This window comes from Melanaphis sacchari, unplaced genomic scaffold (genome assembly GCF_002803265.2).
Source record: "Melanaphis sacchari strain LSU unplaced genomic scaffold, SCAv2.0 Contig40_pilon_pilon, whole genome shotgun sequence".
Classification (NCBI taxonomy): Eukaryota; Metazoa; Arthropoda; class Insecta; order Hemiptera; family Aphididae; genus Melanaphis; species Melanaphis sacchari.
In genome coordinates, this window is record NW_020271264.1 from 210919 (window position 1) to 238355 (window position 27437).

At 24.7% G+C, this 27437-nt stretch overlaps 3 protein-coding genes across 4 annotated transcripts in view; 1 reads left to right on the forward strand and 2 right to left on the reverse strand.

The window, feature by feature from the left end:
* The window catches only part of LOC112597314, an 11256-nt gene extending 2966 nt beyond the window's left edge, over nt 1–8290 (reverse strand). Inside the window, exons 1-9 of the mRNA XM_025343300.1 lie at nt 7805–8290; nt 3114–3500; nt 2946–2973; nt 1919–1952; nt 1666–1802; nt 884–1164; nt 734–814; nt 438–670; nt 56–381 (exon numbers count right to left, since the gene is read on the reverse strand). Of these exons, the coding sequence (XP_025199085.1) occupies nt 56–381; nt 438–670; nt 734–814; nt 884–1164; nt 1666–1802; nt 1919–1952; nt 2946–2973; nt 3114–3443 (1450 nt within the window). The 5' untranslated portion in view covers nt 3444–3500; nt 7805–8290. The remainder of the gene's footprint in view (nt 1–55; nt 382–437; nt 671–733; nt 815–883; nt 1165–1665; nt 1803–1918; nt 1953–2945; nt 2974–3113; nt 3501–7804) is intronic.
* A 237-nt stretch (nt 8291–8527) lies between these two features.
* LOC112597364 (39S ribosomal protein L20, mitochondrial) lies at nt 8528–12364 on the forward strand. Of its 2 annotated transcripts, none has more exons than XM_025343386.1 (5): nt 8528–8621; nt 8690–8808; nt 8997–9107; nt 11948–12091; nt 12196–12364. In XM_025343386.1, the coding sequence occupies exons 2-5, from the start codon at nt 8722–8724 to the stop codon at nt 12301–12303; spliced, it is 450 nt and encodes a 149-aa protein (XP_025199171.1). In that variant the 5' UTR covers nt 8528–8621; nt 8690–8721; the 3' UTR covers nt 12304–12364. The 2 variants fall into 2 exon arrangements, with proteins under 2 accessions (XP_025199171.1, XP_025199172.1); XM_025343387.1 differs by having other exon boundaries at nt 8555–8628.
* A 490-nt stretch (nt 12365–12854) lies between these two features.
* On the reverse strand, nt 12855–14268 carry LOC112597413 (fibrous sheath-interacting protein 2). Its single transcript, XM_025343458.1, has 2 exons — nt 13624–14268; nt 12855–13179 (listed from the first exon to the last, which is right to left on the reverse strand). The coding sequence occupies exons 1-2, from the start codon at nt 14260–14262 to the stop codon at nt 12955–12957; spliced, it is 864 nt and encodes a 287-aa protein (XP_025199243.1). The 5' UTR covers nt 14263–14268; the 3' UTR covers nt 12855–12954.
* Nucleotides 14269–27437: the final 13169 nt, after the last annotated feature.

Sequence of the window (27437 nt, forward strand, 5' to 3'; positions counted from 1 at the left end):
TCAGTGCTTGTTATTGGTTCTAGTTTTGGTGTACATAATTCAGTGCTTGTTATTGGTTCTAGTTTTGGTGTACATAATTCAGTGCTTGTTATTGGTTCTAATTTTGGTATACATGATTCAGTGCTTGTTATTGGTTCTAATTTTGGTATACATAATTCAGTGTTTGCTATTGATTCTGTATTGTTTTCATCATTGTCAAGTTCATAATGATAAGTTGTAGTTACCAAAGGATCAGAAAACTTAACTTTTGTTTCTGAATAAATAGGTTCTTGTTTCATCATATTAGGAACAACAATGGGAGATACTACATATGATGGTTCTTGACATATATTAAATAAGTTTTGTAATGGTGGTCCATAAACCTTTAAGCGCAGTGTTCTCCTAAAATTTAGTTAAGTTTAATAAAGATAAATATATTTATATAAAATAAGTCTTACATTATTTTGATATGATCCAATAATTTTGGCAAGACAACAGTCGGGAAAGCACCACTTTCTGTAGAAAGGTGTTTTTTACAAGTCACACATAGGAACATACCTGGTTGCAGTAATAAAGGAATGTTATTGTCAGCCAATTTCAAATTCCATGTGTCATACATTAACCAGTCATCAATGTTGAAAGGTTCTTTTAGATCGTCATTACATATTTGACATCGTGATATTACAAGAATCTAAAAAAAAAAAAACAATTATATTAAATTATGTTTAAAAAAAATATAATGAAGTATAATTACTATGGCTAAATCGTCACTGCAAAGACAATAGGGATACATCAATACTTCTGGAGTTGTTTTCCGGGAAGAAACAAAAACAAACTAAGATAAAAATAAATAATTATATTACTTTTATTTACTATACAAAAAATTAATATATTATTTACTTACATCGTAAAATTCAAATGTTGATAATATTTGTGAAATTGTTTTGTATTGTTCCACAGACACTTTATGGATATGAGGTTTAGAGCAATAATGCATTGAACACCTCCTTGACTGGGACTTATTTTTAGTATATTTTTTTGGAAATCGTTCTAAAAGTCTAACCCTTTTTTCTAAAAATGAAAAATTGTCTGTTTTTTTTCCAGCCATATTGGACTTGTAAGTTTTATCCAAAAATTTCCAACAAAAATCACAAAGGCATGAATCAATAGTTAACGTTGATTCAACTAAAATCATTAAATTATCAAATATTTAAAATTATTTATGTATACACATATGTCTTAAACTAATATTAATGTATCAATATTATTAGAGGGAATTATCAGATAAGGGTTCAAAATAGTTATAAAATCGACTCTAACAATAATTAGATATTAAACATTTAGACATAGTTTTTTAGATTTAATAAATATTTAAGCTATAAAATTAGTAGCAAATATACAATATCAATCAAAAATCTGCTATGTACTATTCTGTATCTTTACACATTTAAAATTTAACTATTAAGGCATGTTAAAATACCTAAATAATGCATGCACTAAAAAATTAAATTATTTTATTTAAAAACAGTTATTCAATATTAGTAGTAATGTTTCTTTAAATATTAATTGTTGTTGCATCTGTCTATTTGGAAACTAACATTTTTATTATTAATAGTGATATATTATATGATTCATATTCAGAAAATAATCAATAGCAGCTATAGTCTAAAATATTTAAATACTTACTTTTTAAAAATTCATTTTGCTTATTAATATTTCGAATCCGACTAATATGCAAAGGAGTGTCAAGAATTCGAAAAGGTTTCTTACACCATAAACAACTTTTTAAGCAAATATGTGGTGTTGATTTAGACAATAAATACCTGAAAATATCAAAACAATATACAATTTTGGAAATGAATAAATCATGACAATTATAATTGTTTTACAAATATAACCTGTAATTATTAGACATAAATTAAAATTGAAATATACTCACTTTATATCAGTTGAAGCAGAATTTTTACTTTTACCTAGACAAAAATATAAATAACTTATATATAAAATAATATAAAAAAATAATTTATCGGATTTAGTGTTAGTAAAATAAAAAACTAAACATTTTTTTTTTTTTCATAAATATATTCATGGTACCAGTACTAAAGGGCTGCCACTATTGGTCATTGGAAGAATTAATGAATATTTAAAAAACATAGATTAAAATAGTATTTTCCGCTGTTTTAGATATTGAGCAAAACATGTAATGCATTAATTGTACAAGGATATAAACATTTTATTGTGGTCTAAGATATTATTTATAGCTGAAAAAATTATTAAATTTCAAATATTCAGATAGTTTCTGGTATTAAATAAGATTTAGTTTTATTTATTAATTTATCAAAATCTAAAAAATTTGCAAATTATTTTGTAGCTAAAAATTTGAAAAATTCTTTAAATATGAATACAATAAACATGTTTTTTTCTAAAAATTAATAGATAAACCACAAAAAATAATGTTTTCTTATATTATGCCAAATAGTAGGAGTGGGTTAGACAAGAGTAGTCAACAGAAAACTAATTAATAAGGTATATGTTATAATTGTAAAAAAAAATAATTTTAATTTTATATTACATCAGGTTTATTTTGATAACTTTTAGTCGTATTGAAGATGACAGCAACGATAATGATAATAAGAGTATGCCGTATAGTAGTATTTAGTTAATGTTTAATCTGTTCATCTTTCATTATATTATGTTCTTTTTATTTTTTTTTTAATCAAACATATTTTTCTTTTGCCTTTTAAATTAGTGTAGTGACCATCTTCACTTGATTAATAACTTATCTGGAGAAGGATGGACCACGCGGAAGACTTCTACAATGATTGGATATAATGAAAATGATTATCAGAGCTATTAATGAGTCAGTATAATAAATAATTAGAGAATTCCTTAACAAGAATAGATAGAAAAATTTAGTGGAAGCTACTAAAAGAATAAAAATGTTATGATTTAAAAATAACACTTACTGTCAACTAGTTCTGTATCTGTAAGCACCTATGTAAAAAAAAAAAAAGGATAAGTTTACAAAATTGTAATAAGAAAAACTAATATTAAAGTATCAAAAATACAGTTAAGTAAATTGACTAACATTATTAATACATTTTTAAAACCAATAAAAAAGTCAAGTTAGTTACCTGTGAATTTGTTTCAGTAATATTTACATCATTTTTATTATCCTTTTTTACAAGTTGTTGATTTTCATTTCGAATGTCAATAGGTTTATAAGATATACTGTCAGAATCTTCTGAATCACTATTATATTCATTATTAAAAAGTGAAGAATTTTCTGCCTTAATATTATTTATAATGGCATCAAAAGCATTTTCACTAAAATTTGTACTGATTATTGTACAGGATACAGTCGGCTCCTCATTGTCATTATTGAATACTTCTTCAGAGTTATCTTTAGTTGAAGTAATAATTGGCTGTTTATTGTCAGAGATTTCTTTTATTGTAATATCCATTTTTAATTACTGTTCTTTTTTGTCATTAAAACATTTGTTAGAATTACTTGAGAAAATCTGAAAACAAAAATACACACTGTAAATATGTTTATAAATTGTTACAGATATAATGTTATAATTAATACAACACATATTTAAATTTATCTTCTCAGAAACACATTAATATTACTAGGTTAAGAATAAGATAGAATGGACTGAAAATGCAATCATATCTCAAACACTACTTATATTCATCATATAAATTAGATGATAGTACAAGGTTCTCCTAACTTTTGGTTACCTGCCAGCCTATTAGTTTCCAGTCCATTTTATCTTATATAAGCCATAGTGAATATGTATAACATTGTAGTAACTTGTAACTCATAAGATTGTTTATAGAAATAGATAATTCAGTTAAGACACTAACATACTTATATCACTTTAGGGAAAATCGAGGGGCAAATAATAAAACAATTTGGGTAAATTAAAAAAAAAATAATACAGTTATCACTCGTTAATTCAAACCTCGATAATTCGAAAAACTCCGTAAATCGAACTAAACGCTAAGTCCCCTGAGAAAATCTCTATAATTATAAGAAAATGCATGTATTCCGGTCCCCTCGATAATTTGAAATGTCTGACGGTGGGACACACTCTACAATTTGAATTTTTATTCCATAAACCTCTATAATTCGAATTTCCTTAAACGCGATTATATGTAAGTTCATATGCATGTACAGTGTACATACATATGAAGATAACGTACAATGTATTTGACATAATCGTAATGAAACTTATAAGTTATAACGTTGGTGGTTTAATATTATCGTAGTTGATAAACGTTATCGTACCTTACCTACCTAATCTAAACTTTCGTCAGGATTACCTCAATTTTTTGAGTAATCTGAAATGAACGAAAAAAGATGCGATACAATTTTCAATGCTATCAATAAGTTAGACAACATTATGAACCAAATTGTGGCCACTGGCCAGCAATTTATCACAAAAAAAATAACAGATTTCTTTAATATGTAAAATATAATAATATGTATGTATGTATATTTTGTACAACAAATAGATGTCAAAATAAATGTAATATGTACATACATACAATAATTTTTCACCTCTCTTTAATTCGAATTAATTATTTTTTCCCAATTATTCAAACACTCAGTAAATCGAAAACCTATATAAATCGAATTTTTAACTTGGTCAGGGGACCAATTTCGAATTATCAATAAACTACTGTAATACATATTATTTATAATTTATAAAATGTTAAAATAATTTATTTTATATTTTAGTAATTGAACTTGATATTTTGGTAAGAACAAGCAGAGATCAACAAAACAATTTTTAAATATTAAATGTTTTATTATAACCACTGCATACATTAATTAAGTAACCAAGAATAAATAACATGATAGGTAGATATTTTGTTTTATTTAAATAGAGTATTGATTTAAGATAAACATAACATAAAAATAGAAATAATAATAAAGGAATATTTGTTTTTCAAATAGATTTTAGTATGATAAAATTACACTTGGATATCTCGAGTATAAGACATACAAATAAAGAATATATTTTTGCTAGACTAAGTGAAAATGTTTAGCTTAACCAACTTATATAAAAAAAAAAAGTAGTTATAATATTAAAGTCTACTAAAATTAAATGAATATTTTTAATACAGTGGATTCCGCCTGTGTGGGGGCACCAGTTAATATGATTCATGTGGGTAAAATAAAAACTTTTTGAACCTAACATAATTTTTTTTTTTAAACTAATTTTGGTTTTTATGGGCAACTGCTTAATGTGGGCAAACAGGGCTGGTCCCAAAATGTCCACAATAAGAAGAATCTACTGTATTAAGAATTGATCAGAATTTATGTGATGATTCATAGGTACCTATCTAAAAACCATTAATTTAAATTTTCTAATTTAGGTAATGAGAATTTAAAATGTATATTAAATCTATAAATGTACCTAAATAAAAGCAAGATGTTTACAAAAATATATATATATATATATATACATATGGGATCAAGGTTAGAAATTGTGTTATAGACAAAATTAATAACAATGTTTAAATAATTTACATGCATCCATCTACATTTATATTTTTAAAATTAATATAAAATCTCTAATATTTTAATACAAAAAAAAAGAACACAATCAAAGAAAAAAAAGAAGAATAATGTTATAACATGATAGAATACACTTCTTACATTATAATCTAAATATAAAGTATCTGATTTAATTAAATTTCAATATTTCATACAGTTCATTTAATTTAAGAGGACGTTACACCAGTATGTGTTTACTCCATTTTACTAACATACAACATAAAAATTTGTGTTCAGGAGCATCTATTTTATACTGTTAGCTTTAATATTAGAGTCAATTTACCTATTATCAAACTCAAAGGTAACAATAGTGTTAATTTAGAAAAATATTTTTAACTTTTAGTACCTGTAAGAAAATATTGCGCTTAAAAATTGTATTGCAAGTTATGAGTGTTTTTAAAAGTTAGGCACATGTATCGTAAGCTATCTATAAGTTATTATATTGTCTACCGTAGTCTGTATTGACGGTATCAACAATTATATAGGTATATAAATGCTCAAACACTATTGAATGCTTATGGAAACAAATGAAAGTGTAGTATGGAATCAAAGCTCAAAGATCAACCAATCTAACTTTAAAGACAATCGCAAGAATGACGGAGATCTATCATTCAAAAAAATGATTTAGACTGTTTTTTGCAAGATAAAAAAAAACATTTTGTAAAAAATTAAAGAAATATAAACAACTGTTAACAAACAGGCTATTTAAAATGGGATAACTGTCAACCTACAGGCTATTGATAAAATTAGTAACATACATTTTTATTTATGATGTTTTTGGTAGATAGCATATGACATGTGTGTCAAAAATTAATCTTTTACATAATTATAATTTGTTTAAAAACTAGAATATCATAAAAATACAATGAGAGAACACAGATAATGTTCTTATCTTCAAGTTTCATAAAATATCAGATTCACTCTAATATTATAGCTAATAATATAAAATTAAAATTATTAAACATATAATATTTAGGTATATCTATTACATGTTAGTAAGATAAAAACAACAAATGTGAGTATGATGTCTTTTTAGAAAGATAAAAAAACACTACTTTGAAATAAAATTGGATATTTTATTTAACAGAGATTAATTTTCTACTCGTTTTTCTATCAGTTAACTGGGAAATATCTAATTTACCAAAGATGTGTTATAATAGCAGAAAAAATTATTGTTATGAATAATACCTACAATTTATTAATATTTAAATATTATTTATTTAATTATTTTGTATTTGCATTTTTACTTAAGTACCTAATAAAACATTAAAAATAAATAATATGACGTACATATGATAGGTACATAATTAATATAAAATTTATATTTATTAATAAATAATTATTCATGTAGGTAAGTATATACTTAATAAAATCTAAATTTTAAATTTTCTTTTAAATCACGTTAAAACAAATTTTGTTAATATATGATTTAGATTTAACAAATTTCGATAAACCAAACTTTTTGCTCAGTCTCATGAAATTTGTTATATCACAAGTTGACTGTATTAAAAAAATCTCGAGATATTCTAAATAATATTCCAACTTAAATGTTTTATAATAGATAAATTTATTAATATTAAGGATAACAGCCTAAAATCATTGTACTGTGCAAATTTGCTATGTTGAACACTAGATAGATGGAGATAACACATGAAGATATGATATACTTTTAAAGACAAATATTTTGTTAAAAACAAATAAAATAAACAAAACTGCTTTTTTAACCTTAACGTGGTGGATAATTAATAATCTGTATCATCAACTATTGTAAAGGATTTACCAAAACCGACGCAGCCGTGCATTGTGTCTATGATTATATTACAAGCAGTGTCAGTCTAGACCATCCTAACTCCATAGCTGCATTATAAATTTCAAGGCTTGACTAAAGAACTATAAATCTAAACAAATTTAAATCGTGGACTCGAGGGAAATGATTCAATCCAATGAGTATTCTCAGAGACGATCAATCACAACAACAAATCAATAATTAAAACCATGTCAATTAGATTCAATAACTGTGTTCGTGCAATGGGTATGTTAAATGTTGAAAATTACCTACGATATAAAAATTATTACATTATTTATGTGACGGACAAACTCAGTTGTAATAGGGAACATTGTATCCTTTGTCGATCGTACAAATTAGTGCTTACATCTATAGTGTTTAATTATGGCAGAGGAGCGTACAATTTATAATTATAATGCGTACATTATAATAATTAGGATTTCGAAGAAAAAATAAACACGTATACTTACAGTAGAGCAGAGGCCAGAGATGCAGAGTAAAGTGGTTGTACTCTTAAAAAAATTACGATGGTCGTAATGGTCGCCGACAATAAAAGGTTAGAAATGACTAAAATTGAACATTAAATTAATGAAAAGAAGCGAGACACAGTAGCGTGGGCGTGCAGTCGGTACACCTGTCGGGGAGTCCAAACACTTTTCCCGAAATCCCATGGACTAAGGAGACACGGTTGAATATTAACTCTAAAAGGTTAGGTTAATTTAGAGCACGATTTTATAGTTCTAAAAATACATGTGTAAGTCTAAATAGTAAAATAAACTTTAATTCACATTTTTTTGGCCATGCTTAAAACCAATAAAACCATTAATGGATTTAATCATTGGATCATCGAGGTGGAACAAAATCATGTTTGAGTAGTAAACAACCTGTAAAACCACTTATGGCTGCTGCTCCTGGAATCTATAATATTCATTTATTAGTCCCAATGTAATCATTGTTCTTTGCCCTCCGACGGTCAAACCACCCCGTCACCTGATAAATGATAATCCGACCGAAAGTGACCGAAACTCAGTTTCTCGAGAATATGCATAATATAATCATTGTAGTCTGCGCATGCGTAATATAAACTGTTGTGTTTGTTTAGTATATAGAAGTCATGATAACATGAAGAATATAATATTATCTTTTATCACGTCATACACCTACCAAGGTATTAATTTAGTCGAAAGTTCTATTGACCATGTTTTTTACTTTGATTATTTCTTTTCTGTTATCTGCCTTTTGGTCAGAATCAAAATTTTTTCAATCTATTAATTCACCGGTTAATAAGTAATAACTAATAACCATTCGTTGCTTATAAATTTATAGTCTTAAATCTAAAATTACTATTTCTTTAGGTACTCGTTAATTTTTTTTTTTTCAATTCGCAATGGTTTTTACAACGGCAATGATGATGGTGAGAAGTAGAGGCCCGGATGAGTTTTGGAGAAAAAGGAAAATTTTCAAAATTGCTGCTGTAAATAATGATTAAAAATATACTATTATTTGTGTTTATGGCCCTTATTTACATGTCCATATAAATAATCCTCATTTACTAATCCCAGTCAGGTCTAGTGATTAATTAAATGTTTATTTTCATTATAGTATTTCTTCCTACCTCCATTAGAGTAATAATATTATATTTTACACATATTATGTTTTTAGCACTTTTCTGGTCGTCGAAGAAATTGTTATTCTATTGCTATTAAGGCAGTTCACCGTGCTCTTCAATTTGCAACAATTGGGCGGACAGTGCGAAAAAGTGACATGATTGATGTAAGCTACAAAATATATAAAACAAGTACAGTATACCTATAATTGTAGCGTAAAATATATTTAAATTGACTTAATTTTTAGAATTAAAGAAATGTAATTTTAAATCATTAAAATGTAATAATTTTTAATTATATGCTAGGTACAATACTAATAATATAATTTAATTTAAGTTGACCAGTTTTTTGTTATTTTATCTATGTATTTTAAATAGTTTAAAAAATGAATCATATAAATGACCCAAGTATCTAGGTACAATGTTGATTCATATTATACTATTGTATTTTATAATTCTTAGTTTATTGTTAATAGACTTATAGATTATGTAAAGATATGTAATACCATTGCAATCATTTATTGTTTATTATTTTAGTTTGGAAGCTCTTTACAACACTAATCGTTAAACATGTGCATTAAAAATATAATTCAGTTACTCACTATATGAATGTATGTGATTACAGCATTCGGTAGTTTCTGCATAAAAAAATTCAGGATTTTTAAAAATAAATAATTTTAGTGTTAAAGTATTTATTACTCAATTAAAATAAAAATATGAAAAAACTGTTTAAGCACAGTTTATGTTATTATATATTACAAATTTGATAATTAGTAAATTTGTTCTAGTATTAACTTTAAATAAACTGTAGTCCAAATTTGATGCACAAGTCTATAAAATTAACTTAATTACCTACCTACTTAATTAAAAGTGATAGTTTAATTTTCATTAATGTTGATATATTATGTATTTTAAGATACAAATTTTTAATGCAAAAGAGTAAAAATGCAAATTAATAGCATAGTATTTTTTTTTATTTAAATGAAAAATGTCTTTAAAAAAAGAAATATTTTTCTAATTAATTTCTTGATAAATATTATTTTCAAAAAAGTTATATGGATATTATATTATTGTAAATTAAATTAAAGAATGTAATATTGATAGTAAAATAACCAGGTACTGAGGTATAATATTTAATTATTATTTAAAATTAATTAAAACTTATAAATAGTATAGTATTTTGTTAATTTCTTTTATTTTACTATTTCTAATTAAAATAATAAAATAAAAGTGTATTTAATTTCCATTTGTGATTTTGTTGAAATATAATGTCTTGCGTTTATTATGAACAAAATATAAATTTAATTAAAATAACAGTACAACACTTTTGACGTTTGTATAATAAAATAATTTTGAAAACAAATTAACCTAATTTATTTAAAACAATTCTCTTCATTCTAAAATATTAGATTATGGATTCGTTCCATTAAATCATAACGGTTTTAATTTTATAAAAATAGGAAATATTTAGTTTTAAATTGTGTTCAAAAAGTATATAACAACTACATTTGAAACAGAATAATTGCAGTTATTAATGTTGCACCTGATGCTTAAGAGATTTTCACATTTAATGGACTGATTTTGCTAAAATAATTAGCAAATTAACTATAATGGCATTCTTGACATAAATTAAGATTATTAGATGCCTGTGGCACAGTTTGTAAAAAATCACTAGGCAGCAGATTGTTCAAAAAAATAAAATAAAAATATAATACCTTAAGAAATACCTTGAGAAATAAGTAGAAAAAATACCTCATGACTAATGGAAAAGTAGTAGTTACTATCCTTCAATATCCCTTGTTGGCGCCACTGTTAGGTTTAATGAATAGGGATACTCTATTTTAACTACTCATGTATAGTTGGTATTTAGTAATTTTACTCTAATTAATTAAAGTGAAAACATGGTTTATTAATTTACTGAAACTTTTAAGGAAATATATTAGCTAATTAAACTAAATTAGTAAATGATGTTTTACAAAAAATATTCTTTATTCAGATACAATCAGTGAAACATTATAATAATTAACTATATTTTCGTAGTATTTGTATTTTTTAATTTCATTTTTTAAATAAATTAAAAATAATGTTTTTTCAAATTGACTAAGTTAGTGTTTATAGACAAATATAATAAGTTAAAATAGTTATATTATTTTCCTTTTATCATAATTTTTATTATATTATGAGTAAAATTTTGTTAGAAGATGTCTAGAGTTCTAACTTATTTATAAACAAAACAATTTATTTTCTTTGTTATTGCATAATGATAACAAAAACAAATAATGAAACATATGAAACATTTTGTATTTTTTTAATTTTATTAATATATATATTTTTTTTTTTTTGCTATAGTTATATAATTAAATGAAATTTAGGTTTTTAATCGATTTATACACCACTTCTATATTAAAGATAAACATATAATTTTAAATTTTAACAATTTTTGTAAGTGTTTCATAGTAGGTATTTTTTTAAATCAACTTTTATTTACATATTTTTGAAAATAAAAATGTTATCATAGTTTTTGTCTACAAGTTTATTTTGTGATTTTATGATGAAGTGATTAGTGATTGCAATTGATTTTTAAATAATAATGTCTAGAATGTGCAGATAAAAACTATTATTTAATAATCTATAAGTAATATTGACAATAATACTAAAATAATTAATGTATTATTCTAGCAAAATCTTTATAGTAACTAACAAGTTAACTTAAGTAAATATATTAAACAATGTTCTGAAAGTTTTTAAGTTGTTATATTAATATTTCATAGTTTAAATTTAAAAATAAATTTTTGTTTTAGCCAAATAGCCATCTCTAACATTATTCAAAAATGATTGATACTTTTTGAGAATGAGTTTTAAAATAGTTCTTAATATTAATTTGTCGTGGACATTTATTGTTACATAAATTATATAATATTCAAAACTCATTAAAATTTAGATTTATTAATTAATATTTTATAAAGTGTTATTTTTAAAAATTTAATTTTATAATTTAATATTTTAGTTATGGAACACTCGTATTAAAGCAGGGTGTGAAGAACACGGAATAGAAATAAATAATTTCAAAGATAGTTTATCAAGATGTGATATTCAGTTGAACAAGAAAGTCTTAGCTGATTTAGCTATTTGGGAACCTAATTCTTTTAAAGTAAGTGTAATTTATTTTTCTTACAATAATTAGTATTAGTCTCTTATTTTAGTTAGTTTTTTAATATTTTAAACACTTAATGTATACAAATTTTTTTTTTTTAGGCACTGTCTGATCTAGCCAAGGCTGTATCAATCGATTATAACTTACCAGGTACTGAAAAATATGAAAATCCAACAAATGTAGTCACAAGAGGTTTACTGAAAAAATAATTTTGTTTTATATTGTATTTTTTAAATAAATCATTAAACCTAAAGAAATTTTGTAGAAACATAAATAAATGTTATTTGTAAAAACAAACTTAACTTTTTTTTTATGAATTATTATTTTAATGATTTATTGAATATTAATTTATTAGAATGTAGACAATAGATTGTGGCAGAATTATTATCATAGGTATGCACAGAGATGTACCTTTTTCTTGTGGTATCAAAACTAAGATGGGAACTACAATATTATTACTTTCTAATTAATGTCAATGTGTTTACGTATCCTTCAAAAATGTTGTGGTAAACTTGGTAGAGGCCTTAAATATCTTAGTCCATTTAATATCTCTAATTAAAATCAAAATTTTTATTAGAATATGTGAAAAAAACAAGACCCAAAATAATTTTAAATCATTAAATTTATATTTACAGAATAAACTGTTTTTAATGTTGATTTGGATTTTATAATAAACTTGTTCTATGGTTTAAATAATAAATGTTTGTCATTGTATATTTTTAAATTATAGTAAGTAGTTACTAGTTAATATTCATGTAAATTGATTGGCTTTTTTTTAAAAATGATTTATCTTGTTTATTAGCATTTAAACCCTTTATAAAAAGTTCTCCAAATGATTTCTATTGAAATTGTTTTACATTTTATTTTGCATCTTTTTGTTGCTTAAAAAAATCATCAAACAATCCCAATAAATAGTAATCATTTGGGGAACCTTTAATAAAGGTACGTTTATACTTGTTTTGATCAATTAAACCACCCAAGCCGGATCCAAATATAGTATACGTTTCAATTTTCTTAAATGGTAATTTTCTTTCTTTATTTGAAAGTTTGCATATAGGCTTAACATGGTTTCTTTTATTTGTTACCTGTATAATATTTAAATGCATATTATAAATATATAATTATGTATAGTTTAATTCAATTAAAAAAAAAAATCTGTTTTTAATAATCATTTTTTAAATATTTATATTGAAGTTACTATAGACATTTGTAATGAAACTGTGATATACCTTTTCATAAATTATTGGCAAAAATTAAATAAAAACTTTTATAGTTAAAATATAATTGTAAAATAAAAACATATTAGGCATATTGTAGTAAAGATTAAATGTATTGTATAAATTCCAATTTAAATTGCCTAAATTGTTTGTTACCTTCTATCACTTTTACTAGTTAAGAGAAAATTATTAATTTAAAAAAATAAATTCATTTAAATATTATAGCAATACTGAATTATTGGTAATTTTTCGAAGTAACTCGATATAGGTGATTCACTATTATAGTTAAAATATTATTGTCAATGAACTTACATTTTGTGGTTTATTTTTTGACTTATCATACTTCAAAAGATTTAATTTTTTTATTAATTCTTTTCTATGATTAAAATTTGCAATGGCTATTTTATTGCGATCTTCATTTTCTGATTTTTTAAGTTTTAGTTTATGCGCTATCAAATCATTATGTACGCATAATAAAAATCGCCTGTACTCATTGTATTCACTTAGGCTGCAAATCACATCTTTGTCTTCTGTAATGAGTCCTTGTTTTTGCAGAAATTTTCGATTAATTGGTGAATTCACCCAGTGTTTTAAATGCGGATCGTGTAATGGATTATACCTGTGTGCTATTTCATTTAAGTTGTTTAACATAAAACTTAATTTAATATCTGATTGAAAAGGATCCTTCCCCATAAGCCCTCTGTGGAATACAATTGGACCAGATGGAGTGTATCCGTGATACATTGGAATTTTTTCGTCCAATTTTCTAGATTCCCATGATGGAAGACAGATTTTTAGTGGCCGATAATTGGGGCGTGGTACACTATCTCTGAATTTTGATGCGGCTGTTGGACGACGAATAGCCAGCAATGTCGTCCGATCACAAATTTTAGCGGGTCTCCATTTTTTTTTGAATATCGGTAAAGGTTTTTCCTGAGTGCCGCATAACATGATTATTTATTCTTAGTAAAAGTATATTTATTAAAATCAATATTTGGGTCAGTCGACAAATGTTTGGTTGCCACCTAAAAGTAATAAATTAATAAGGTATTTTATTATAGCATGTAACACGTTAAATTATGTATATAAATATATAATATTATCTAATACAAAATATTAGCCAGATAATATAATTATTATTGTCTCTAGTATAAAATACATATAATACATATTTTGTGTGTGAAATAATCTTGGTTTCTTTATATCAGCGACCTGCAGCTATAGGTACTCAACCTGCGACCTATCAAACATCAAATTTTATCACGCGAATATTAATAATATTAATAGATCTGCTACAACTTAAGATGAATTACCTAAATCGACATGTATACAATTACTGTGGTGTATACGTTTTGCAGTGTCTTAGAACTTTGTTTTCGTGTTTGTTTCACAACAAAAGGTCCTCCGCAATTAATGACAATATTTGTAAACGATTGTTGAGGTTGTTAGTTAGTACTCGAACAGATGGAAAGTCAGTTGTATGCGATTGTGGACATTCACAGACTTTTTGGTAGGTAGGTACCGAATTTAAGCGACGCGAGAATGGATGATTTATCTTACGGCGGTTCAACCAGAAATAATCCGAAATATCTGTTGAATTAATGCCACAAAACTCGGTCCAACAACAATAACAATACCTAATGTAAAATAATCAGATATGTTAGCGGGGATTTGTTTTGTAATATATCTTCACATTCATTGCATTGCATAAAAGATATCAAGTATCAACCTAATGATCCATACAGCAGAGCGACTGTCTCGTTTTTTAATTGTGTTCAACGCCGGATCTAGAAGGGGGGCAATCCGGGTCACGTGCCCGGGTGCTATAGTCATAAAGGAGTGCAAATTTCTAATTATATATATATATAAAAAAAAAGGTTATTGATATAAAAAGGCACCAATTTCATATTTTGTCTCGGGTTAAAAACATTTTAGATTCGGCACTGATTGTGTTACATTCAACATTGTATATTTGTACCATTTGTATCTTAATAATATTTTATCCGTAATTTTGTACCACTTATTCAAGTACAGATGATAACATACAAGAGATAACTATATAAACATTATAAACCTTTTCCATAATTTTTAACAATTGTAAAAATATACACATAACTGTTGTAAGACGTAACGGTTATAATTAAAAAAAAATACTAGATTTTTACCTGTAGAAATTTTACTTGGATGGTAAATATTGTTACCATATACATATTATGTCATTATTTGAAATATTAAAAATATTTTAATACCCACCGAACTTATTCAATTTAAATTCGAAATTGTATCATACTTAGTAACACAATGAACAAATTGTTTTGTTTGATGAATAGTTAAACAATTATAAACTGCGCACCGGGTCTTAGTAGGTTGTTATTTGTTTATCTTTCAATCAATCAACTGGTAATAAATGTGTTGATCGTTGTATCTTTTTGCCATAATGGGTACCTATGTATACCTAATAATAATTATACAACAGAAAATTATAAAAACTTTTAAGCCAACTTATGGAAAACTACTGTTAAGCCAAACCACAAATGTTATTTTAGGCTACAAAAGTATAAAATGATTTCTCATACTTTCATAACTATTTGAAAGATATATTTTTATTATGTGTTAATTACGGTATCTCGTCATTTCGTTGCGTGTAATTTGACGCATGCTAAATTTGGTCACGCGTCATTTCGTGGCACGTATATTTAAATGTATAATTATATTATTTATAATAATAATAATTGTTGTGTAGTATTAATATGAATAATAACACAAACGTATTTTATAGTCCTTTATCGTTAACTCTCTAAATCAATGAATAAGACGTATTAAACGTGTCTATTTACCAAAAACCGATGGACAGTCCCCACCGATTATGTAACATTATATTTATAATTATTATTAAAATAAAAACGTGCAATATGCATAAATACTGAATATGCAACAATAATAATGTTACATAATATATTTATGTATATATTTTAAAATATAATACATTATATCATAATATTAGATAAAGTAGATTATCTACCGTGTCTTTTTGGGTAGGTAGGAATATTTAATAATATAAAATGACGTATAATAATGCTATAGGAAAGCGATCTGCGTTTAGACGAATTACCTTTTTATCCGCATAATAAAAGTAATGTGTTTAGGCGAATTTCTTATAATGAGTTTAAGTGAGACAATATAAAAGATAAAAATGTAAAGATTAAGATAAAAAAATATTATATAAAATCTATAGGGAATTTTAGATCAACCTAAATATGGTACAGCCTTTTATGCAGGTCGGGCAACTAGTAGAACTTTATCATATTTTCAAATATCGATTTGTTTGAACATTGAAAACGTGAAGTTACATTAGGGCGAGGGTGACCATATTTAAAAAAAATAAAAAACAGGACAAAAATAATAATCATAATATTTTTAAATTAATATTTATTAAATTTTTTTGTTGATTTTTGACTGTGAAAAAATATAATTTTTAAATTATTAAAAATTTAAATTTAGGCACATAAAAATATTATTTTAAAAAACATAAAATAACATGGTTAAATTAAATAAATACTTTTTAAAATTTCCTTTAATCACGTATTTTAGTATTTGACTTAAAAAAACAAAAAAAAAAAATTTAATTGTAGAAACGGTACCGAGTCATTGAACTCATTATTTATATGTTATTAAGTAATTGTCAGCTGTAGATTTGTAATAGTATTTCATGGCGGGTGGTATATCATGTACGTAATTGAATTTCATTATCGGATATTATATTTTCAATAATGAGAGAGTAGCATACAATCTTATAGTCACTACCTGCAAATCGTTAGTCGATGATTTTTGTAAGTGGCCAATCGTAAGTCTCGTATAGGCAACACAGCCATCCAAATATCGGTTATACTTATAAATGAATATTGTGTATTATCATTATATTTTTTTTTATAATATGTAGCCTGGCTAATAACAAACAAAAGCTAATAATCACATTTAGTTATGTTTAAGGCTAAACAAATGTTTAAATACATTACCATTGTGTAATTCATTCTAAAAATCGTGTTTTGTTCGAAGTAATGAATTCTTGTATAATCGATGTAAGTATATAATATTATAATGTTTTTCCAGTAATTTATAATTGAAAATAATATTGTTACGTATTTTCTATTTAGATCGAAAATAATTATATAGTAGATATAAAAACAAAAAAAATTAACATGAAAAATATCATATTAGTTTTATTGTTATGTTTAAGTCTGGCTGGTAATATATATTCGATTGTATAATTAATAAGTACTAAGTTTAGAATGTATAAAAATTATTAAATTTTTTTTTTTTTTTTTAACGAACCCAAGAATAAAACGACTATAGAATACGACGAATCAGTATTAATTGAAATTGACGAGATAATTGAAAAAAATAATGAAGTAGAACAACAAGGATTACCAAATGTAGAAATCGTGGATAAAAATTATAGCAAACTTTTGTTAGCCCTTGCTAAAAGGTTCCCCAAAATATATGATGCCATAAGACAAAATACTTCGAAAAACAAAGAACATTCTTATACAAATAATACAATCAAACATTGCAACGAGTTTGGTAATGGTAACAAATAATAATACTATAAGTAATAATACTAACAGTAATATTACTATTAATATTAACAATTATAATAATATGAATGATAAAATCCATCCTAAAAAAAAGACCATAATAACCGCTGTTCATATGTCACACTGTCCAGTGAGTTGCCGGTAGATCTCCTGAACTCAACAAACACCGCCAATCCACGTCAATAGTATGTTTTAGTATGTTCTGAATCCCCCGCAAAACCGCTGAATCAGGCTACCCTGCCCAGCCTATAGCTTTATGCTATCACGTTCATACCCGGGCATGCTCGGCTCAGCCCCTCCCCTCACATTCATATCTATCACTTACGTTCTCGGCTGTGCGCCCCCCTTCCCACCCGTCCTATTGTGTGGTATCCACCCTTATAAGTACAGTTGTATTAATAACTTATGTAAAATAAAGACATGATGTATATAAAAATTATTTTTTTATTCATTGAATTAATATTAAGTTTGACAATAAATATTTACATTGTTCTTACTTCGCCATTAAATGGATTATAATTTAGTCATGTAATATTATAAGCGATATGCCGAAGTGGAGGCTGAAAGGCTTCCTCGGTCTCAATCTCAATCCTTAGATCAACAGTTGACAGTAATCCTTAAATCAACAGTTTTATACAGTATCCCAGTATATTATTAAAAAAGGTCGCCGAAACACATTACAATGTTTAAAAATCACTCGCAGAAATATATTATGCTAAATTGCCCAAATACATTGCAATTTTTAAAAATTCGTCCAAACATATTACGCCCCATGCTATAATATCTCTGTATAATTTACTGGTAGTGGTGTAGAAATGTATGAACAAACATAAGTAATAATCCAATATGGGAAGTTTTGAAAGGTATTGCTCATAATTTTAATGTTTGTAAAAAATAATATTTTACTGCTTTACTTATTTTATTTTTTGTGTCGATTAAAATATTTTACTTAGATTATTGTTATAAATAAAAATTTATATAATAATAGAATTAAGTAACTGATATGTAAAAATATTATTATTATTTAGAATATACCTATAATAATAATAATAATATACCTATATAGGTCCTATATAAATTATAAGTATATAATGCGATGAAATGACGCGTGACCAAATGTAGCATGCATCGAAAATATACGCGATGAAATTACGTATATCTATGAATGTATCACTATACAGGCATAAAGATAAAAGTACCTATTAATATTTTTTACGAATAATTATGTATAGTAAAATACTATCATATAATTTATTGTTCTATAATTTAAGTAGGATGTTACAGTTAAGAAAAAAATGTAATAATACACTTAAGATCATAATTTGTTTCTATGAATAACTGTTATCAGTTAAATTGTTTTTATTTATTTTAATGTTTACCTACGTTATATTAATAGTATATCTGTATAGTTGGCAGAGAAAATTGTGCTTTGTCATCAATTCATCTCAATGAATTTTTCAATTATGTAAAGACGGCGTTCGCGTGAAGATTCATATAATTTCGTTTAAAATAATTTTAATTAAATTTATTCATAAGTCAAATCGTTGCTGTCTGACTAATTAAAATTTTTTTATTTTTTATTTTTCAATTAAAATACATTTTTTTTTAAATAAATTAAATATTTTATTTTAGTTTTAATGTCGATACATAATGTTATTATGTCGTGGTAAAACCAATACTATTATAATACTGGTTGATCACAATTGTACTTACTGTAAGTAATATAAGTAATTATCATCGGAAGAAAATACTTAAATTTTATGGGGACAAAATAAGCTTCGTATAGTCTGTAAAGATGTAATAATAAATCGTTTCTTTTTACTACCGTCTGAGCCTATTCAACACTAAAGTGCTAAATTAAATAAATTAATATACTCAATTACTCAAAGTTTTTTCAAAAGATAAATATTTACCTTATTATGTTTTCTTCTTGTAGAAAGTATTGAGTAATCTACAACGAGTAGGTATACTTAAAACACATTTAATGCGAAATCGGAAGAAAATCGAAGCCGTGTTGAAATATTAATCCCTACTTACATAAATTTATAGTGGGTACATACATTTTGTGCCAATACACTTATAGAAAATAAGACGCTTATATTTAAAGTATAAATTATCTGAGAAACATTTTAATAAAATATAATTTTGTGAATCTCCTACATGTTTAACTGGCGGTACACAGTTAATGGAAAAATGTATAATATTTATTACGCTAAATATTTTAATAAATAAGACGAAGTGAAAACAAGAACAGTGCAATAATATCTGACCAATTGAATAAAACCCTCCGAATTTCAAAGGAGACAGGAATGAAAGTCATATAGATTTGCAAAAAAAAGAAAAAAACAGCGATTAGTACCTACTAATAAATCTGGACCTAAGGAATTGTTGAGAAAAAATGTGAATAGTAAATTTTATTCATAGCTATATTATATTATAACAATAGCAGTTGAAGTTTCATAAAACATAAAGTTAAAGCAATATATTATATTAAATATTTTCGATAAAAGGTATCGACTTGAAAAGCACCTTTATCTGTTCTTTTCGAGTCGTGGGATAGAATTTTCATTTTTCAGGCATAGTTTTAACAGCATAAAATATATCTGTAACAACTTACAAGTAAATTATTTGGCTGGCAAACATTGCAATACTGTATGACATAATCATACACGCGAACGGGTCTGGAATTAGCAGAAAGTTAGTGCGACTCATCCGTGAATTTAATGTTTTATTACAAACATATACGAACTCGGAGTTACGTACGTTGATTTCAGTTTTTTGATTAAAATTAAACCCGTTTTGAAACTGAGCACATCGCCCCGGGCACGTGTCTATAATTGACCTAGATGCTCAACACGGTCCACGGGATGGTTTTAAAAAATTACCACGGTAAACACTAAACACACCCAACATGACATAATTGCTTATTTAAAACGGTTATCATTGTTTCATCTGTTTTTCATCGTTAAATATATTTCAATTAAACAAATCTTTTGAAAAGTTTAAATATTTTTTTATTTATTTTTCATGCAATATCAACATATTTTCTTCATTGCGATTGTTAAAAAAGTATTTTCAGTGGCAATTTAATTAACCATGTATAATTTTCGTGCTACAAAGTGCGCGGGTTTCATAAGCTTTATTGTAAACATACGTAATGTAGGGTTTCAAAAGGTTATTAATAAATTACATTTATTATGGAAAACAATTCCGGCAATCGACGAAATCAATACATAAAAAACAAAAAATTGAAAGCCCATTAAATAATATATTATATATTATGTTATATCAATAAATATAATTAAAAATTAAAAATAAACGTTAAGTATAATATGTACATTAAAAAAAAAAAAAAAAATAGTTAAAAATAACGCTATTAAAAATAATATTTGTTCGTTTACCTATGGCATATTATATCATAAATCCCAAGAAAATTTCAATTTTATTAATTTTTTAACTTTTGAGGTATCATACCAATTTAAGATTAGTGACATTTTATTAACAACACTTAAAATTTTCCGAAATATGTCATTGCTGTTTTTTTTCTTATTATATATATTTATTACGGTTAAATTTATGTTCTTTGACTATAATTTTAATGTCTTTGTTCATTTTATTGGTGTCAATAATTACTTGTTTTTATTTTTGACGTTTGAACAGAAAAATTGAATATCGTTTGAAAGTACCTACAATGATGTTGAATATTAGCATTGTATAACATTTAAATACCTACTTGAAAAGCTGAAAATGTTAAAACGATAAATGTTTATATAATACAAGTTCTGCATGTAATGTTAAATAATTATAGTAAACTTGTTTTCCGATAGATTTATTTTTTTGTGTTTTTAAAGATAGAATATTTTTATTTGTATTTATTTTTTTAATATGAAATAGAGTGCTGTTGAATAAGTTTATGTCCAGCTTTGCTTTAATATATATAATGCATATTACCTATATAAATAAAATATTGTTTTCGTTAAAATAAATATTTTACAATTTGGAACGTTTTATTAAATTATTTTAAAGTTTGTGAAAACTTGAGGGAAAGTTATGTAGATTGCAATTATATGTTATAGTTCTATGCCTATGCTTAACATAGTTTAGTTTCAAAACAATTCTCGTTAAACGTTTATGGAGTTGCAAATACAAAAAGAGATTGAAAATTTCAAACGTGATTGTGTCATAATTATAAATATATGAATAATAATCGAAATTATTATAATATTCCGAAATTTATAAATTATGATATGGTGAAAATAATATATGCTTTGAAATCTGTATATATAAAAAAAAGATTATAAAGGTACTCATTATAAAGCTAATAATTTATTATTATTACACATAATACTTATACGTTTTTCAGTAATAATTTAAGCATTAATATTTAATACCCTTTGTCTTTTGTTAGTGTTAATAAAACTACAGATTATTTTTGTACATAATTCAATTATTTGATTTTTTTTTTTAAACTTTATTTATATTTATTATACTTAACATAAAGTTTAATTTTTAATATGCGGGCGTTAAATTATAATATGTACAAATTTCTCTGGAATCTCTGAAGTGTATATTCTGTATACGTCATATGATTAAATACTAGATCATAAGCTTAAGATATTGTAATCATGAATACATAGAAGCTAATAAAAATCGATGCTAAAGGATAAAAATATGTTTTAAAAACTATTCGTTATGTCTTATTATATTATCTCTAAACCATCCACCGCTGACTGTGTCAATACATATTCATTTGTGAACTTAACTATTATTTTATTTGTTGATAATATTATAACATTCAACTAAACAAATAAATATTGTCCGTATACTGTAGAATATGCATATAGTATAATAGTAAATGGAGTATTAGATTGATTTCGTCATTAAAACTAGGGTTAGGTTATAGCTAAATATGAGTATATTATCTTATAATCGATAATCTCAACATTGCTTAATTACTTAGCTTTCTAATCTAATTGTATAATTTTATTCTCACAATTCAAATAATATATTCAATACTTCTAATTAGATCATATTATATTATTTGATAGATATATTGTTATATTATATCATACGGTTCATTTTTTTTCTTTTATGTAAACGTCATTTATTAAACACCTAATCTCGAATCTTTATCGAACCAATGGTTTATAGCTGGCTTGAATGTAAAGTACGATCATCATATTTTAATGAGACGACCATGTGAGCGCGAAATGAATTGTTAAAATCTATTAGATTTAGCTTGTATATAAAATATTTGACATTCCGAAAAAACAATTATTTTATGGTAAAAACATTCATTTCTCCGAAGAACTTTTCCGAATAGTAACTTTTTGGTTTATTTAGAATTACTTTTATTATGCTTTTTTGTGATGTTTGTAGTTTATTTTATGTTACTATTCTTAGTTCGCCCCAAGCAGTAATGCCATATTGTAAGATAGATTGAGTCATTCCGAAATAAACCATCACACGTAGCATTGGTTTATCTAATACTTTTTAGCATTGATACAAAAGTGATTGAGTTCTTGAATTTATTATTATTACATTTTGAATTTGATTGTTCCATTTTATATGTTGGTCAAATATGATGACGTCTAGATATTTAATATTATCTGTTTTTTTTTTTAAATTATACCACACAAGTTATTTTCAGTTTTAGTTTTATAGTTTGATTTATGTATTTTAATTTCCTAAGTTAGCGATTGAGTTCTTTTATTTTGTGTAAAAGTTATGAATTTATTTTTGTTTTAATTACCTTTAAATTGTGTTTAAAAAACTATTCGTTGATAATAAACATATTAGACTTTGCGTATTAAAAATCTTTACCTAACTAGTTTTGGATGTGATTAGGGGATTAGGGCTGTGTCATCAACATATGAAAATAATTTTCCGTGTATATTTACATTTAAACTATCTAGTTCTGCTGCATACATTATAATATAATATAAGGTAGGAAATAGGACCTGCTTCAAGGAACTCCATTAGTGATTCGTCACTTAGTGTATTACAAATATGAACTAGTTGTTCTATATTTTTTAGATAAGATTCAAAAAATTTGTAGGGTTTGTTATATATTATACTCGTACTTATTAATTTAAACAACAAACACATTTTAATAAAACATAATAAATTAGTGGGTACTTTCGTGTCAAAGTACACATACATTTTTTATGAATACACCGACTGGTGATTCAGCGTGGAAAAGCAAACACACATACCTACTCGCATAATATTTTTATAGCCAGAAGAGGACCAATAGTATTTAATGTATTAATTATTAATTATTAATTAACGAATAATATTATTTTAAAGTGCATTTGGTTAACATTAAATATACAGGACAGTTATATAAATATTTAAAAGGTATAAATCAAGAAACATGTACATACATCGTATATAATGAACATAAAAATAAAAATCAGTGAATACGAGTACAAGTAGAATTATCTTTAAGTGGAGATTGAAATAAATCTTCATTTTTTATAGAGTTTCCTAAAGACATTCAATTGTTGAATGGAGAGAATAACATATATTTAGTAGAAAGAAAAGCAGTTTATGTCTAGAGTTATGAGAGTTTATTCTGAAATTTAAATATTCAATTAGTTCAACCTGTAATATATTGTTTAATAATTTCTAAAGAAATTTTAAGTTTAATAGCTTAAGTTTTTTTTTCTAGGGGTAAGATATAAAAAAGTAAACTTATAATATCGCAGTAATCAGAATGAAGAGCTCTACATATTTTATACTAGAAACGTAAAAATCTTAAAATTAATTATGAACTTGTAAGAGAGGTCTTGATTTTTAATGTCTTATTTGTTAGTAAAATTTAAGTTTATTCCAGTTTTTGGACGTATAATAGATGACGTGTAAAGATATTTTAATGTACCTAAATGGAACGTTAAAACTAGAGTAATTACATTTGCATGCTATCTGAGGAAAGAGAATTTTTTTTATTTATAAATTATAATACATGTAGTATGAATAAAACAATGGACTAGAAGAATATTTTAAGATCTTTTACTTGGACGAGACAAAACAATTTTTTATGAAGTCAATTTATATGGCACCAGTTTATCAATTATTATTACAGGAGTTTAAAATGAATTGTTTAAAGGATATTAAATTCATGATTAACGATAGTAGTTTTGGCAAAAACTATATTATCGTGGGACAAAAAAAAAAAAATTTGAAATGCGGAGCTAGTTTAGAATTAATGATGTTAGAAAATAATTTGAGAATGATAAAGATTAAAAAAGAATTGATAGAATGGTAATTTGAAGTTTGTGATTTATCTATTTATATATCATTAAAAAATCGATTTAATAAATATACAGGCACAAAAGATGGATAGGAGACATTACTTAATAAGTCATAAAAAATAAAAGAAAAGTAATTATAGGAACAAGAGCAAATTTGCAAACATACAAAAATATAGAAAATAGGCTATCAAAACAAAACCCATAACATATCTTAAATTATATAATTTGTATTTAATTTTAGTTGATATAATTTAGGGATTAAATAATTAGAGAACAAATAATAGTAATGGGAATATTTATTTTTTATTAATACTAAATGGAAAGTAACGAATGAAAATTTGTTATCCTCGCTGACTGTTTCGTGATCAAGAGATAAAGATTTGAACAGATGATAATACATTTTTTTTTTTTTATAAAATATCGAAATGAATAATGACTAGAATTGGATTTTTGAAAATTTTTGAATTTTGTGTTTAAATATCAATTATTTATATAATCATAATTTATTTTACTGAAATATTTATAAATGGAAATATATAGAGTAGGCGATACAACAGGATAATATTTAAAATTTATTAAAAAACAATGAAAGTTGATGGGTTCAAAAATGAAGTTCTTATTACAAATCTAACAGTGCTAAAGCATATCACTTATAATTATACTTAATTCTTCTGAACATTTTTTAATTTTAAGTATTACCTAAAGTTATCAAACAGTATGAATGAAAATATTAATGTTACTTTTTTTTTTTATTTCATTTTGGACTATAACTTTTTATACTCAGTAAAACCAAGTTTATTTAGTACTAATAAAATAACTTCATTTACTAAAACTATTATTTTTTATTAAAAAACGATTGAAAATTTTTTCCTACAAAAATATTGTTATATGTAAAATTATATATACGATATATTCAATATAAATATTTGAGAAATATCGATAATTTTTATGTTACACAAATTAAGATAGTTATTCGTTGTTTATCTAATTTCAAATAATACAAATGATTCTTTTATAATATCAATGGATTGGTTTTGATTGTAGTTTTACTGTAAATAATTATTTGATCAATTAAGGAGAATTACATAAAAATAGCAAAGTTTATCATAACTCATAAATGTATTAATTGTTATATTATTATGACTTCAACCAGTATAACTATTGAATAATTAAAACAAGTCGTCCAGTTATAAATAAAACTTTCTAAGTATTTACTGTTGTATGAGTTATAACGATTGTAAAACTGCTTTTATTGTAATACGCACGATAAAGTTTATAATAGCATTTTTATAGTTAAAAAAATTTATTGTTTCACATAACTAAAAATTACACAATGACGCTTATCGATTTTCAATTTAATGCAGTTATAGTATCAGTTACAAACTGATTAGTTTGCCTTACATGTAATTTATGAATTAATGATTATTTGAGTTTAAAAATAAAATATCATGATACTTTCAAAATTTATTTTAGACAAGGTATTTTAGTTATTTATTAATTATCATTATGATTTTATTTAAAAGCTGAATGAATTTAAATAAGTCTTCTCGTTTTGCTCACCTTAATGTCATCGGGCAGTAGAGAAAATATTATTAATATAATTTATTTTTATATCTAAGAACGACTCAGTAAACAAAACTCTTTTAAAGTACTTTTTTCTTTGCATTTACAGAAATTAAAAGCCAAAAATACCTAGTATATTAACTACAGAAAAAACTTACAATCAACCATTAAGTTGTTTAAAACATTGAAACTCTGTCTTTACCACTAGCAAAAATCTCAAGTTTATTAGATTTGAGAACAAAGTTGTTTATTTGATGGTTTTATGTAATTTATGTATTTATTGTTTAATTGTCTTGTATATCTATACTTTTCTATAGTTTTTTTTTTTAAATTTATTATGGAGTCTGATTTTATTTTTAAATACTCTAATGTGAAATTAGTCGGTCAATAATTTTACCTAGTAATTCAGATTTACCTTAATATAATATAGTTAATAATTTATTTACTAAATATTACTGGATAATCTCCAATTCACGATAAATTACGGCGCACAGCTATAAATAATAACTAGAGGAAAAACAGTAAATTACTTTGCATGTTATGCATACTGTAGACAAAGTATTAATCCCGATCAAATAATAGTATATCATCCTCGCGTTTCGAGTACAGTGTGTATTACAATATAATATACATACTTACCAATAAGTAATTATGTTTGTTTAAATTCACGTAAACGCCTATAACATAAGCCCATGTAAAATAAATTTATAAT